This window comes from Falco naumanni, chromosome 7 (genome assembly GCF_017639655.2).
Source record: "Falco naumanni isolate bFalNau1 chromosome 7, bFalNau1.pat, whole genome shotgun sequence".
NCBI lineage: Eukaryota > Metazoa > Chordata > Aves > Falconiformes > Falconidae > Falco > Falco naumanni.
In genome coordinates, this window is record NC_054060.1 from 2915478 (window position 1) to 2930311 (window position 14834).

The 14834-nt window shown below is 41.8% G+C and overlaps 1 protein-coding gene across 4 annotated transcripts in view; it reads right to left on the minus strand.

Annotated features, from left to right (window-relative positions):
• The window catches only part of IQGAP1 (IQ motif containing GTPase activating protein 1), an 80259-nt gene that overhangs the window by 47676 nt on the left and 17749 nt on the right, over nucleotides 1–14834 (minus strand). For 3 of the 4 annotated variants that reach the window (XM_040602023.1, XM_040602022.1, XM_040602021.1), the window contains exons 3-8: nucleotides 6612–6768; nucleotides 6166–6243; nucleotides 4397–4473; nucleotides 2217–2284; nucleotides 1051–1164; nucleotides 483–661 (exon numbers count right to left, since the gene is read on the minus strand). In XM_040602023.1, coding sequence (XP_040457957.1) covers nucleotides 483–661; nucleotides 1051–1164; nucleotides 2217–2284; nucleotides 4397–4473; nucleotides 6166–6243; nucleotides 6612–6768 — 673 coding nt within the window. Of the gene's footprint in view, nucleotides 1–482; nucleotides 662–1050; nucleotides 1165–2216; nucleotides 2285–4396; nucleotides 4474–6165; nucleotides 6244–6611; nucleotides 6769–8580; nucleotides 8610–14834 lie in introns of those variants that run through there. The other variant, XM_040602024.1, reaches the window with a different exon arrangement.

A 14834-nucleotide genomic window follows, 5' to 3' on the forward strand; every position in this document is an offset into this window, starting at 1 on the left:
ACTCTGGAACAGACAACCTAGAAACACCTTATTTCAATGTAATGGCTCTGTATGAACACACAGGAGAGCTCCAGAGCACAGAAAGCAGTACACATAGCTAGGCACTTGATACACAGCGTTCTAAACCAACACTGACCCCCTTCTGACAGCATCAGTCAGTTTTGCTCATCATTTCATTGCTCAGAAAACATATTTATATCATATGACAATGCAGGGATAACACTGCCAACATAGAAAGACCGACGTTAATTCTGCATCCGCGTGGCCCGTATTTCAGATGGCTAAACAGTCACACAGCCAACTGCTGCTGTCTTCTACAACAGGAAGATTGGGGAACACACCAGAATACCACCAGGAGTAAACCCACCTAACACTATACACACGGGACTGTAACACACATTCTGTGAATTCTCCACAGTTTACACTGCAATACAAAATTGTAATGCATGCAAATAGATGGTTTGAAAGAAGAATTGATCTACCCTGTTTTTAGCATTCTCCATCTTGTCTTGCTTTGCTCTGTAGAGTGTGTCTTGGTAAGTGGATTCCAGTTGATCATCAAGATTTATTAGCATGGCATTAGGGTTCTTCATGGCCATAAGAGTGTCAGCTGGAACCTGATGGTCGATTGCTTCATTAATGGCAATGACAGCAGCATGTACTGAAAAACAAGTCGCAGTGTGCCAGTTAGTCCCAAACACAACAGCTCTGTTAAAAACTGAGAACTTAATTGGCAAGGGCAGAAGAATTACCTGGAAATACTGGGAAGCAAGAGAATTATCAAAATACCTCTCAATCCATCATTTGCTCTTGACAAAAAAGTCAGCCTACTTCCTAGCACGATACTGTAGCTAGTTAGATCATCATGCTCCAGAAAGAATAAAAATACACAAGGGAAGGAAGAAAACCCTCTTCCCAGTCTTCCAAAAGGCCTATCAAAAGGACTGTACTGTCTTACAACAGGGGGCACTAAAACTAACACTAAAAAAAGAAATACCTAATCTCCTAGTTTGACTTAATTGCAGAAAACAAAACTACATTTTCTCTTACATGCTGCTTCGTCCACAGAAAGTTCATTTGCAAGAATTCCGCCAATCTTGCTGAAGGCAGGCATCTGAATACCATACTTCTCCAGTTCAAGCCTCATGTTACTGATTTCCTCCTCTGAAACACACATTAAAACAGTGTTATATGGGCTTAAACACATCAGGAATCAGCCCTGCTATACCAACAACTATTGCCAAAAAAAATGTCTGATAACCACAATAAATTACAATTACTGTTTAAATAATACTTTGACTATAACTCAGTAAGTGAAACAAAATAAATGAGAACTGATAGACATTTTGCACACTTTCCTAAAATCTACATTTCTCCCCGATTCTCATATGAGAATATTCTAGTCTTTCTCAGCAGAAAACCACACGTCACTCACAAGGAGCTGGAAACAGACTCTATTCTGCGATGCCTCAACTACAGCTGCCAACAGGTCAGGAAAATGCACAGGTAATATTTCAGCATTCCTCTGCCCCCCCCCCAGAGAGTCTATGCCAGAAAAGCAAATAGAGGCTATCAAGACATGCTGCTGCTACATGTAACAATACCATGTAACTCAAAGAGAGTTGACAGTTTAGCATTTTATAGGTGCAATCAACAACTGTTCTGTAGGATAATGGAAGTTTATATACCTTTTAAATTAAATGTGTGTGCTCGGGTGGGAACCTCACTAATGCAAAACGCAGAATTTGACACTTTTGCAAAAAATCAAGGAACTGAAACCTTGAGGTGGCACGTGGATGTGATACTTTGTGCTGGAATCTCCTGTTGCAGATCAGCTGGCAAACTCTTACTCAGCTAACGGCACCTCTACTTTAAAATCAAGTGAGATTAGAACCATCTACCAAAACTTCTCCCAGAGGAATGGAGCCAAGGTTTAAATGTCTTACAACAACAGCAAAAAAAGAGGCCGTTACTTGCAAAACTAATAATTAGCAAACCAACAGCCTGGCTCAGAAGTACTCAAATCGATCCTTTTTTCTTAAATTTTCTTAAATTACTAGCCATTAATTTTAATTTTAATTTGCATTTAGGATATCAACATTAGCCATCCTTTAACTGATCTATACAACACCTAGTAGAATATGAGGTAAAGACAGCATATGTATCAGCGGGAGTTTCAGTTGGTTGGGTTTGGGTTTTGGTTCTGGTTTTTTTACCTGTGAAGTCCACCTTCCCATATAAATCCTGAATCTGAGGGGCAAGACCCAGTTTGAACAGGTACAGGCTAGAACAGAAAATAAGCAAGTAATTAGAACTAGTCATTTTTCCCTGTGCTTCTGACAACGACACAGGTAATTTTTAGGAGATACAGATTCAAGAAGCCACTCAGGTAAGCCCACGTAATGCCTCGTAATCACCAAAAGAGTGAGCTGACTCCCCTCAGCCACACATAACTAATAACTGGCCCACCACTCTGAAGTCTTGTCAGAATTACAGAACAGCTGAAGCTAGGAGGGGGCTCTCAAGTTTGTCTTGTTCAAGCTCCCTCCTCAAACAAGGTCACAGAAGACCAGGTTCACCAAGATCAAGACCAGATGGCTTTTGAGTATCTCCAAGGGAGGAGACTCCACAACTTCTCTAGGCAATTTGTGCCACTCCTTGGTCACCCACACAGTAAATAAAGTGTTTTCTGATGTTCAGAGGGACACTCCTGTGGCTCAGTTTGTGCCAGCTGCCTCTTGTGCTGTCATGGGGCACCACTGGAAAGAGCCTGGCTTCGGCTCCTTTGCACCCTCCCATCAGACAGCTGCACACACTGATGAGATCCCCTTGGAGCCTTCTCCTCTCTGTGCTGAACAGTCACGGCTCTCCCAGTCCTTCCTCACAGGAGAGTGGCTCTGGTCCATTAATCATCTCGGTGACCCTTCCTCCAGCTCTCTCCAGCGCGTCCATGCCCCTCTCATGCTGGGGAGCCCAGAACTGGGCACAGTACTAACTGGACGCAGCACTGCAGGCATGGCCTCACCAGTGCTGAGCAGAGGGAAGGCATCAGCTCAGCTGATCTGGCTTACTGAAACGCTGTTAAAGTATCCACTTGGAGCCTGACCAGGAACAGGATGGCTACACGGGAGGGGTGAACCCATACAGCTCAGGACAAATGGGGCTGGGGAACGAGAAGCAACTCCTCTCCTTTTTGCCTGTCATACCAGCTCAGCACAGATCGTGGAAAGGTACCCTCTGTTAAAATATCTGGTAATACAGGAACATTAAAAATAAACTATTAATAAAGTAAATATACATTCCTTTGGTAAACTCAGTTTTAACATGATTGGAAAGGAAAACAGAGGGTAAGCACAACCTCAACATGACAAATATAAATCTCCAATCTCTATAAATCTAAGCAGCTCCCAAAAAAAAAAAAACACAAAACAAAACACAAACAGCAGGCAGGAACACTCCTGACCTATGGACTGTCAACAAAACCTCATTCTAGATCTTTATTTCTTAACTGGAATATACTTCAGCACCAAGCCTGAAAAAAGAACAAGTTTTTTTTTATAAAAAAATATCCTTTTCCACATTTATTTTTACATGTCAGAGTTCTCTTCTTTCCTTGAAAAATAAAATTACTTAAACTGATAAAATCCTGAGGAGGCTGCCTTTGCAGAGAAACTTGGCTACAGAACATTTCAGCCAAAAAGGTTAGCAATTGAAAAAAAATTTAAATGTATGGAAAAAGTATTACTAGATGAAAGATTACAGATTAAATTCTACAGTCTTAACTGCTGGGACTGTTTGCATCTATTAATTTTGCTCCATGAATTCATTTTCTTTTCTTAATTATGATCTAGAAAGATCACAGCAACGGCAAACTTAATTTTCTTGGGAAGCTCGGTAATTGCTCACAATTCAGGCTACTAGGGGGGCGGGAACAGCCGGGATATAACAAAGAACATGTAACAAGAATATACGCCAGCCAACCCCGGCATAAAGCAGCTACAGTAGCTATTAGAAAGCTGCCAGCAAGGGAGGAACTCTGCTGTAACCTGAACAAAAAGGAGCATTAGTTTTGACCGTGGCAGCGTACTCCTCACTGCTTTATAAACTCCAAATGACTTATTCTACAGAGATAACTCACTTTAGATCTAAAGCTGGGATCAAGCTCACTTCTGTAGTAATCACAACATACTTGACTGGTTCTTTTTCCTTCAGCATCTGATCTGGCCACTGCCCAAGGCAAAATACCTGCTTCATGTATCTTTGCTCTGACCTGCTAAGATTGTTTTGCTAGAGAATTCACCCACATCCAGCCTTCAGTTCACTTCTCTCCCCTCCCACCCTTCAGCTTTGCAGAAAGACATCGGAAGCAATTAGATTTCTGCCTAGCACGCCTTACCTGAGTGCATGAATACAATAGATACAGCGTGGCATGTTCTTGCGATCATAGATATCTGTAGTTTCTGGGTAGAATATCTAAAGATAAAACAAAGTTAGCAGTCTGAATTACACTCACACACAACCGTGATAAGCCCAACTCTTCTGCAGCACACTAATGAAACAGCCCGCAGAACAGAACTCTCTGAGCTTCTCTGCCCTAGCCCGGCATTCCTCCTGCTTGAAGTGCCAGCCAGTCCTTTCTTTTGCTCCTACCACCCAAACCAGGGTGCCCCTTTTCCTGCCCAGGTCCTATTACACATGGACGAGTACACCCCTTCTTCCATGTGCCCACCAAGATACCGGGTCAGGAGGCATTAGCAAGGACTTTGGTGAAAGCCAAGAGATGAAAAAAAAAAAAAAAATACTTGCAACAGAACAGAGAAAAGAGGATTTTGTTTGGACTAAATGTGGTTGAGAAGCAAAAGACAGTGACAAAGGCAAACTGAGACCAGCACTGAGGTGCTCTGCACGCTACACTGTCAGGCAGCTGGACCCAAAAGCTTTCAGACAGCCTCAAATGCAAAGCGCGTCAAAAGTTTAACACAAGGGGCTAATATTGAAATGTCAATTCATTCGAAAGTGCTGACAAGGTACGTTACGTTCTAGTCACTGGGAGGATACGTTGCTGTTGCCTATGAGCAGAAAATAGCATTGCTCTTTCTGTAAAGGCAAGAGCAAGTGAAGGACCCTCACAATTCCACAGTATCAGTTCCCTGGCTCTGCTGCATGGGAAAATACTTAAACCACCAGTACCTCTTTGTCAATGTACTGGATCCCAGCCCAGTTTCTTTAACATATCCTCACACATTTATCTCCCCCTCAAAACTCACTTAGACCTGAAAATCTTGGCTCATACCTGACACTTACAACTCTCGCTGTCTAGCTACCTCCTCATTTATTTTCACCTAACAACCTTAACAGTGTATTTCAGCATCTCCTAATCCTAAATTTGTTCCTGTAAAATCATCATAAATCCCAGCAAGGCGCAACTAGTAAATCTCAACAAATTATTTCAAAATCTTTGCCAAGAATAAAGCGTTCAATTTGCAAGCCTGTATGCAAACAAAACATACATCAGATTAAACTACGCAATGTTGGTTTTGGAGAGGCTAAGCATAACACAGCCTACAAAAAAAAATAAAAAACATGTTAAAAAAAATTACTTACTATCCATGTATGCAACTTTACTATCAGCACTACCCCACTTCCAGATATTTTTAGGCAACAGTGTTGATTAGCTCAGAGGAGTTTATCTGGACATTCCCCTACTGAAGCCAATAATTTATATTTGATTAAGCTACACCAGGAATGTTTCAACTTGATGTGAAAGTTTCATAGAGAAATCCGAAGAAATAGATAACACTATTTTCTGTTGTGTTGCTTCTTTTAGCATAGATTTCTAAAAAAGCTTCCACAATCAAACTGTAGCTCAGATACTGCTCAAAAGAATGCCTGGCAAGAACTATGTAACGCAGATGTTATGCAAGATTAGTGACATTAAGGATACGGTACAGGAGGAGGAGTTATTTTGCTCCTAATCACACTCACACATATAGCAGAATGAAAACTTTTAGCAAGTTTTAGGAGAGAATTTCTCTAGGGATGTCAATCTAGAAAATGAAGAACTAACTAGAGGAAGTCTGCTGATTTTTGTACAACAGAAAATGCTTCCATGGAACGTAAGGTTTTTCTAAGATTATTTATCTGCACGTACGACATAGAAATTACCTTGGGGAGACCAATCTCAGCCATGGCATTCAGCCACTGGATTACGTTATCTGTGTGCCGGAAGTGGAGACCAGTTGCCTAAAATAAAAATAGGCAACAACGATGAGAGCAGTAAGAAATAAAATACCACAGCTGCCAAGAATGGCAGGGAGGTTCATTAAGATGGATAATGAAAACGGTACTCTTACAGAAAAGAGGTCAGAAGTCTTCTATGTACAATTATATTGATTGTTTACAACAAGTTCTTTCACATGAGTGCATGCCCAGATATAAAGCCAAGAGCCCACCCCCTCTCACTTAATCGTTGTTCTAGAGTAAAGGTGGAGTTTCTCAGGTAATACTATTATAAACTAACTTTCTGCTTATTTGCACACTGTACCTCTATGTGCACATTTTCCTATTTTAGATGTCTACCTAAAGTAGTATCTATGGCCAACAGCTCTCACCTTGTATCTAGTCTGTTCCCTATCATAGATTTTCTTCACAGAAACTACTTTAGGGGAGAAGAAGTTTCCAAGTTTGGCCAGGTAGACTCCATTTCTCAATCCTTCTTCCAGCTCTGTTGTGGGAGGCAGCTCCTCACTCAGACAGGCCTCCATCCATCTGGAAGAGCAAGAACAACAAACTTGGTCACATGCGTGTATTTTCAATTTGTGAACAGAACTCCATGCTTAACAAGTTTCATACTGCTACTGCTGTCATATTCTAGCCTACTATTTGCTTAGCACTAGGGGCTGAAAGTGGGTATAGCACTACCACGCAATCTGTGTGATTAAGATGCTAGTCAGTAACACTTCAGACAAAATATTAAGTACAGAGCTCAGCAGCCAGAGTTTCACATGTAATTAAGATACCGTCTCACCATATGTGTTTCTCCATCAGCCCATGATTTAGCTGGTACTGGTCTAGATACAGTGGCCAACCTGTCCTTTAAACTAATTTAAATCTTCCTCTTGAGTACAGGCTACTCTCACTAAGTATTCGCTAGTTATTTCATGACACTACCACTTACTCAAGCTCTTTCAGCTGATCTCGTAGAGAGGCCCTACAGCATTGTTATCAAGTCTACCTTTCTGACCTATATATTTTCTCCCGCCCTACTCTACATTTTAAACATGAGGGCGGAGGGGGAACCAGAACAGGCATTCCTCTCCTCCTAACAGATCTTCCCTTATCTCATTATTATTATTATTATTATTTCCTTCCATCTCATTTAATGGTGTCACACATCCTCCTGACAAAAACAAAGATTACAGCAGCATGTAATTTGAAAAGTCACTGTTCTCCGACCAGAGGTGCACCCTGGTATTTCTCCTACCTGAGGCTGTATAATGCAAGCTCAGCTACACACCGTCCTCCAAAGACGACACGCTCCCTGGCTCTGCTGTTGTCTGAAAAAGGGAGCTGCTCGGCCGTGGGCCGCTTTGTAACGCGTCTTCCCTAGATCACACCTCGCTTGTGACAGAGCTCTACAGCTCTTGCAGGACAGGTGAGCCTTGGATCAGTGAAGATCGCAGAAAAGTGGCCCAGAACAGCAGTAGCCCATATCATGAAACAGGGCAAGGGCAATGATTTAGCTCACGGGGATGGTAAGTCCACATTACTGGGACTATCTTAAAGACAGGCAAGTAGAGGATCCTGCTTGCACCCAATGAACAGAATTTTAATATTCTCAATACTGTTTCAGATGCATGCCTAACTGTAAACTATTTAGCTTCACATGAATCCAAAAATAACAGGAAAACACTGTACTGGGTGTGTAACTGTAGTAATTAACACAATTTCACAGAAATCAGTCCTATAAAACAGTCGGGAAAGCTATGTGGCTCTGTTGACCAACCAGAGCTGCAGACATTTCATATCTGCAAGGTGTGAGGTTTCATGCCTCCTAATATTCTGATTAAAATCAAGCACTGTACATACATACGAAAACCAGCTCATACGTACTAAGAACTAAGACTACTCCAAGCAGTGTTTTCATGGGGATTCATTGACTAGTGCTGTTTCTAATGGATTTTGGCATAAATACATGCTATGCCCCCCTCTTTCAGTTCTCCAGGAAGTAAATACAAAAACTGAGGCTTCAAAATCAGAGAATTAGAGAATTACACCAATATTAGAATAACTGTAACCCATAATTAGCACACAGATGGTCACAGCTTGAGTAACAGGGCTGTTCAAATAATCTAGGCTTTAGACATGGTTAAATATTAGGTCATTGATCTAGGTTTTCTACAGACTGGGAACTGTATCCTAGAAGACAACTGTGGCACTGAAAAATGCGTAATGAGTACAGCACACAATGAATTAAAAGTTTAAAGCTGTAAGAATTAATATTATGATGGGGTGTATACAAAGGGGAACAGTAAAGGCAGGCACTACTGTTCTTTTGTATACAACTCTGATGAGACTAACCTTGTCACTGTGGTCTGCATTTTTTCAAACTGGAGAGCAGGAATAAGATAGGAAAGAAATCTGTGATTAGCTACGATAAAACTTCACAGTGAGAAGCCTGAACAATGCAGTGCATTCAGTTTGTTGAAATAAAAGTCTGAGATGCAGCTCGGTGCTCTGACAGTCCTTTGGTAGCAGATTGTAATCAGCCTGTTCCACCTTTTCTGATAAAAAGCACCAAATCTAAGGCAGGAGTGTATGACCTACACATGAATCGGCTTCTGCACCACCAATTTTCAGCCCGGCATGCAAGGCTCAATGGAAAGCACTAAGAATTATTTAACCTGCAATATCCAAGAAGATGACCAAGTGAGTAACCAATCTTTTTGAACTGAACAATAAAATATGATCATTTCTTTACAGTAATTTAGGAAAGAAGTATTATAAACATAAAACTTAATTTGCATTCTGTGGATATTTTTGCACAGTTTAGTCTTGTTCTCAAATACAGAACACTCTAGCAGTACACAACAGATACGAGACGTGTTCAAATTCACTGTGGCCAGTTTTTCATCTCTTCTGAGAAGGCAGTAAACTCCATTTCTAATTATAGAAGACAGGTAGCTGTTAGTGAAAATGAAAAATCTCACAGGCTGCAGTATTTTAACAGTCAAAAGAAAGATAACTTTAACTAGTGCAAATATGTAGTTTTAGACAATCTCAACCATCTTATCTGTATTCAGTTTCAACTCTCTCTCTAAGGTTCACTTTATTTAACCTACTACAGAGCTGTTACCCTACCACAGCTCCTCCGTTTTCATGCCTATTAGCATCAACTGATGGCTTGCAAAAACATACGTTTCAGATGAATGTATGTCTTCACTATTCAAACTCAAGGGGAATGCCAGTCAAGTTCTCATGTCTGAATATGTTACTACTCCATCTCTCCCTACTCGAAATGCTAGTATACAGTGGTCTCATAGTGCAAAGTGGCCATCCATCTATCTGCCTTTTAAGATAAACAAGCCAGTGTTCTTAAAGCCACAAAAAAAGGCATAACACTAGTGCTTTCTTCTTTGCACTAACTCTGTATTTGCCTAAAGGTACAATTCAAACGCATCTATTTTGCTCAGCTGCCACTAATCCTCAAATGGTCTTTTCTATTAGTGCAAGTTAAGATCAGCTGTAACGATTCCAATGCCTACATCCAAGAGCATCTAAAAAGTGACTATAGAGCAAATACAGCGTGAAGTCCTCAGATTTTTAATTCATCCCTCTTGCACTTCTGAGGGTTTTTTTAAAGATCTAATCCCTGATGCTGCTTTCCTATCTGTGGATTCTGCAGCAGACAGTTATTCTTACAGCTTCATCGTTGAGGGAATACTCATGATTCAGTAGAGGTTTTACAAACAACTGGATTTCACCCATTTCCTTGGTTATTCAGATTGTTTTCAATATCTGCATTCCTCTCCAGATAACACAGAAGAATGTGAAGTTACTTCAAAAGAAACACTCACTAACATTCCATAGCTGCTCATCACAAAGTACCTACAATCAGCCACTGCTACAATCCCCAAACCTACCTCTGTTCTACTGATTCTTCCATCTGAATGCAAACAACTTCTCAGTTTTAAGACCCACCCCCTCTGCCCAGGAAAACATTTTCCTCTCACTTGGCTTCTCTACAGCTCCAAGCAGAGGTGACACCTTTCAAAAGCTAACACAAGCAAGAAAAAGGTGCCACGAAGCTTTTCAATGAGGTTGCCACAGGAACTAATCACAGAAAACAGGTCAGCAACCAGATGTCTCCAACAGACCCAGTGGTGGAGATTTCAGGAGAGCCTGGAAGGAGGGGGGTGAGAAAAGGGAAACTACACATTTCTCAGGAACTCTCAGCACTCACAAAAATCAACAGCAATAAACAGTTTCATGTTCCTGCTGACAGCCCTCCCACAGCAGGGAGTGGTTTCTGCAGGAAACTGGCAACACACCAGATTTTCCAGCTTCTGCTGGCTTCTCATTCTCCAGCCGTCTCACTTCTAGTCTTTCCCAAACCCCAAAACCAGAATAAATTTCCAAATTAATGTCTCAGAAAACTCTTCATAAGATGTACAACATGACAATTCTAGCCTCTGCTCTGAATGTCCAGATTACAAAGGCTCTGTGTGCAGAAACTTTGAATCAGCAAACAAGTAGCTGGCTGGAATGGCTGAGACAAACCATAAAAAAAATGAATGGGCCCTAGCACCACTGATGAAAGTGGGACACTGCAACACCACATGGTGGGGTACAGAGGGAGAAAAACTGCCCCTCCTCCTCAAAAAAAAAAAAAGTGGATACTCTGCAGAAATCAAAAAGTATCCTTTCATATTCTGGAGAAGCACCTAAAATTATTTGGAAAGGTATATAAAAATGACATTTCTAAGCCTCAAGTCTCACACACTCTTTGTGGGTTCTAATCACTTTCCGAAACAGCTGTGAAACATCAGAGGACTGATTTATACGCTGTTTGATAGCACCTGACTAACTGGAAATAATAATTACAGTCACTGCCTGGTTTATTTACAGAATCACAGAACAGCCCATGCTGGAAGGGACATTGAAAGATCATCTGGGCCAAGCTCCCATGGAAAAGGGAGCCTAGGTGAGATTACCTAGCACCCTGTCCAGTTACACATTGAAACCCTGCAGCGATGGGGACTCTATCACATCCCTGGGGAGGTTGTTACAGTGGTTGATGCCACTGCAAAAAATTTCTTTCTTGTATCAAGATGAAAACTCTCCCAGTGCAACTTACACCCACTGCCCCTCATCCTCTCCACGTGGCTCCCTGTGAAGAGCGTGCCCTTATCCTCTTTGTAGCTGCCCTTTAAGTACTGGAAAGCTATGATGAGGTGCCCCTGAGCCTTCTCTTCTCCAGGGTGAAAAGACCTAACTCTCTCAGTGATTCCTCACAGGGCAGGTTCTCCAGCAGCCTGATCATCTTCGTGGCCCTCCATTCACATATGAGAAAGTCACCAGTTAGCCACCAGATGATGTGCAGCCATGTTCTCTCCCACCTTGCCATCTAACTCAGGGAAAAAATAGGAAGACTGTTTATGCAAAGCCTGTAAGGTACAGAAAACAAATACAACCCGAAGGACATGTTAAGGGAGTAAGGAACTGAGTCAAAGCACAAGTTACAGAAAGCAAACCAGTTCAGCAAGTTCTGACAGGAGTTCAGTACTCAATGTGAACAGCTTACAAGTTCTATGCAGTAAAGGGACGGGAGCGCAGAAGGCATCAACTCAGGACACGTACAAGTCATAGATGGCAGGGGCTACATGTCAGAAGAGTTCCAAATAAGATACAACTCAAAATATCCATATTAGAGAAGCTTCCACAAGGCAAAAGATGCTCAGTCCCTCTAGTTCAAGTGAAAATAGCAGTAATAACCTCAGAAAGTCTCATAGACCTTATATTTAGTACTTCAGGTATAGTGCACTTAAACAGTAAATAACAATTTTGAACTTAAAGAAGTGTGTTTGCGTGTATAGGAAGTTGTTACTTTGAGCCCAGTTTAGCCAGGAAAGAATTAGCTTTCCTGCAAGCTTCTCAACAGTCTCCTATAGTACGAGTCTTAGTACCATACTTTCCTTTATAATGTGATATACATACATTGTTTTGTGACTTTGACTGTGCTGCCTCAACCCAAACTTCACAGAATCTCTGAGGCTGGAAGGAACCTCTCGTGATGTAGCCCAACGCTTTCCCACCTGAACAACCCCCTTTTGCCCATTCCTCCTCAGTGGGGCAAGAGCCTTCTGTAACGTCACTTCCATGCCTTAGATCATTACAACCAGACTCCTGAGAGGACCAAGCTACTCCAACCCTGGAAGAGTCTAAATGCTAGCAACAGGGTTCATAATACCCTGCCAAGAGACTTACTGGAGCAACAAAAAAACCCACCCACTTTGTTCAACCCAGGAAGACCTAAAATGAAAGTAGAAGGGACATGCAACCACATCATTTAATACCTTACTGAAGGCCATAGAGGCGTTCCGTTTAAGCATCTCCATAAAGTAAGATAAATAGCCCATAATTAGAACATAAGCTGTCTCAATGTACTCATACCTGTTTCAACAGGTTCCTAAGTGGGTGTTAATATAACTACAAAACTAAGGCAATTTACATACAATAATGCTCTGGCTTGGTGCGGCATTGCTTAACCATTTGCTAGGCCAGAGGACAAAGCCACGTTTTCAGAAAGCATTACGCAGTACTTTTTACCTTTAAAAGCTCACATACTCATATTAAAATTAACACCTGTCATCCTTAAAAGGTAGAAATCAATGCAGAATTTCCAGACGAACAAGAGGAAAGCACTTCTCACGTGTCATGGCGGGTAGGGGGGGACACCTGGTTGACGGGCAGCAACCTCTGCTCCCTCCAGACATAAGGCATCAGAACAACATGCCATCAATACGCTTTCCACAGAAACCTTCAATTCCTTTTTGCTACTGCAACAGTTTCCAAAACCTTCCCTCCCTCTTGCCAGCACACAGAAGAGAATTTTTAACGCAGAATCAGTTCTTCACTCAAATTTAATCACATGACTGCATAGGTAATGTTGGACTCTCCAATTTTACTGAAGCTATTTCAAAGTAATCATTGCACCTTTCTAATCAGTCCTACAACCGCAAAATACAGATCACCCTCCTAGAAAAAGGATCCTTGAATATCTACATGCAGCTGCTACCACCAGCTGCCATTTAGAGCCAGGCCTTCCTGGAGAAGACAACACACCAAAAACGTAACATCAGGTACCACCAGGCAGCCAGGCTCAAGTAATCCATCTTCAGACTTTTATTATAAACCAGTTTTAACCAGAACTGGAGTTTAGACACAGGGGAAACTTAACATCGATCACACATTTTGCTCTCACACTTGTGAAAACGTCAGAAGCCTGGCTAACTCCGAGACAATGGAAAAAAATAGGGGAAAGAAAGAAAAAGTCACTCTTTTCCTCGCAAACTGATTATAGATAAGTCTGAGGAAGAAGAACTAGCAACCCATCTCCCCAGAAACTGCTGCAACAATACTCAATTTAATAAACAAAAATAGCAGAGCAGACAATAAAAAATCTGGACAAACCCTGCAAGCAACGCTGCTCGCTTCATGACAAGGCTCCCACAGTTTTGTTCCAGCAAAAAACCAAAACAGAACATGACATAGAAAACACAGAAGGCATTAACAGTCAAAAATAAAAACAAGTAACCCTTATCAAGCAACGAGGAAAGCTCACTTCTTGATCATTACTAAGTAGTAGTAATTTCAAGGTAAAATTAGTCACTTGCAGAGGCCAGAAATAACTTTTTCTAACATTCAGCTGGCCTAGAGCTTCAAGACAACGGCTCTTCCTTTCACACACAGACCTAGCCAGTGACATTTTCAACTCTGAGACCAGACTGCAGCCCAACACGCCATCCAGGTCTGCACCCAGTGGTCGCTTCCACCATGTCGGCCTCAAGAGTACTTCAGTACTGGTAGCCATTCAGAACTCTAAGATAAAGTACATAACACTAACATCACGCTAAAGGATAACCAATACCCTTCGTATCAGTCTGCTACCAATACCAAGTGTTGGCTGAAGCGCAGCTGTCCACAGGACCACAACACATTCTGCTTATTGCACACCTCAGCGATTTCATTAGCACGAAAGCTGCAAAGTGAACCTCAATGCAAAATTCTGAGCCTCTGGTTTGGGAGCACTAGCCACAGAGTTCTTGATCACAGGCCAGAATCACGGGAATCTTCTCTTTGCCAGCATGTCAGTGCCACAGCCCTTGCTTGCTTCTAGCGGTCCCCTACCAACTCCATCTCAGAAGGGTGTCGTCTCCTCCTTCAAGGAGGCTGAATATGCTTTATCTCCTGAAGGAGGTCTAGAGGTGGACTGGAGGGACACAGAGCTTGATTCTCTTTCCAGGCATGTATGATATTTATCCTCCACTCTTTGTAACGCTGTCTGTATACTATACCAATATATTTTAATGAGCAAAGCAAGCCTGCCTAGACTTGTGCTCTGCTAACACAGACAGTCTTATGCACAGTTACTGTCTTACACATCTTCTCAAAACCATGAAATAGGCAGGCTATTTGCCCAAGATTGCTCTTCAAACACAGCCTCAAGAGGTGATCTCCACGTGCATGCTCACACGGTGGGTACAAATTCTTGAAACAAGGTGATCTTTTTGTGCTTTCAAAGCAACCCTATGGGTATTCACCCATTGCCTGCT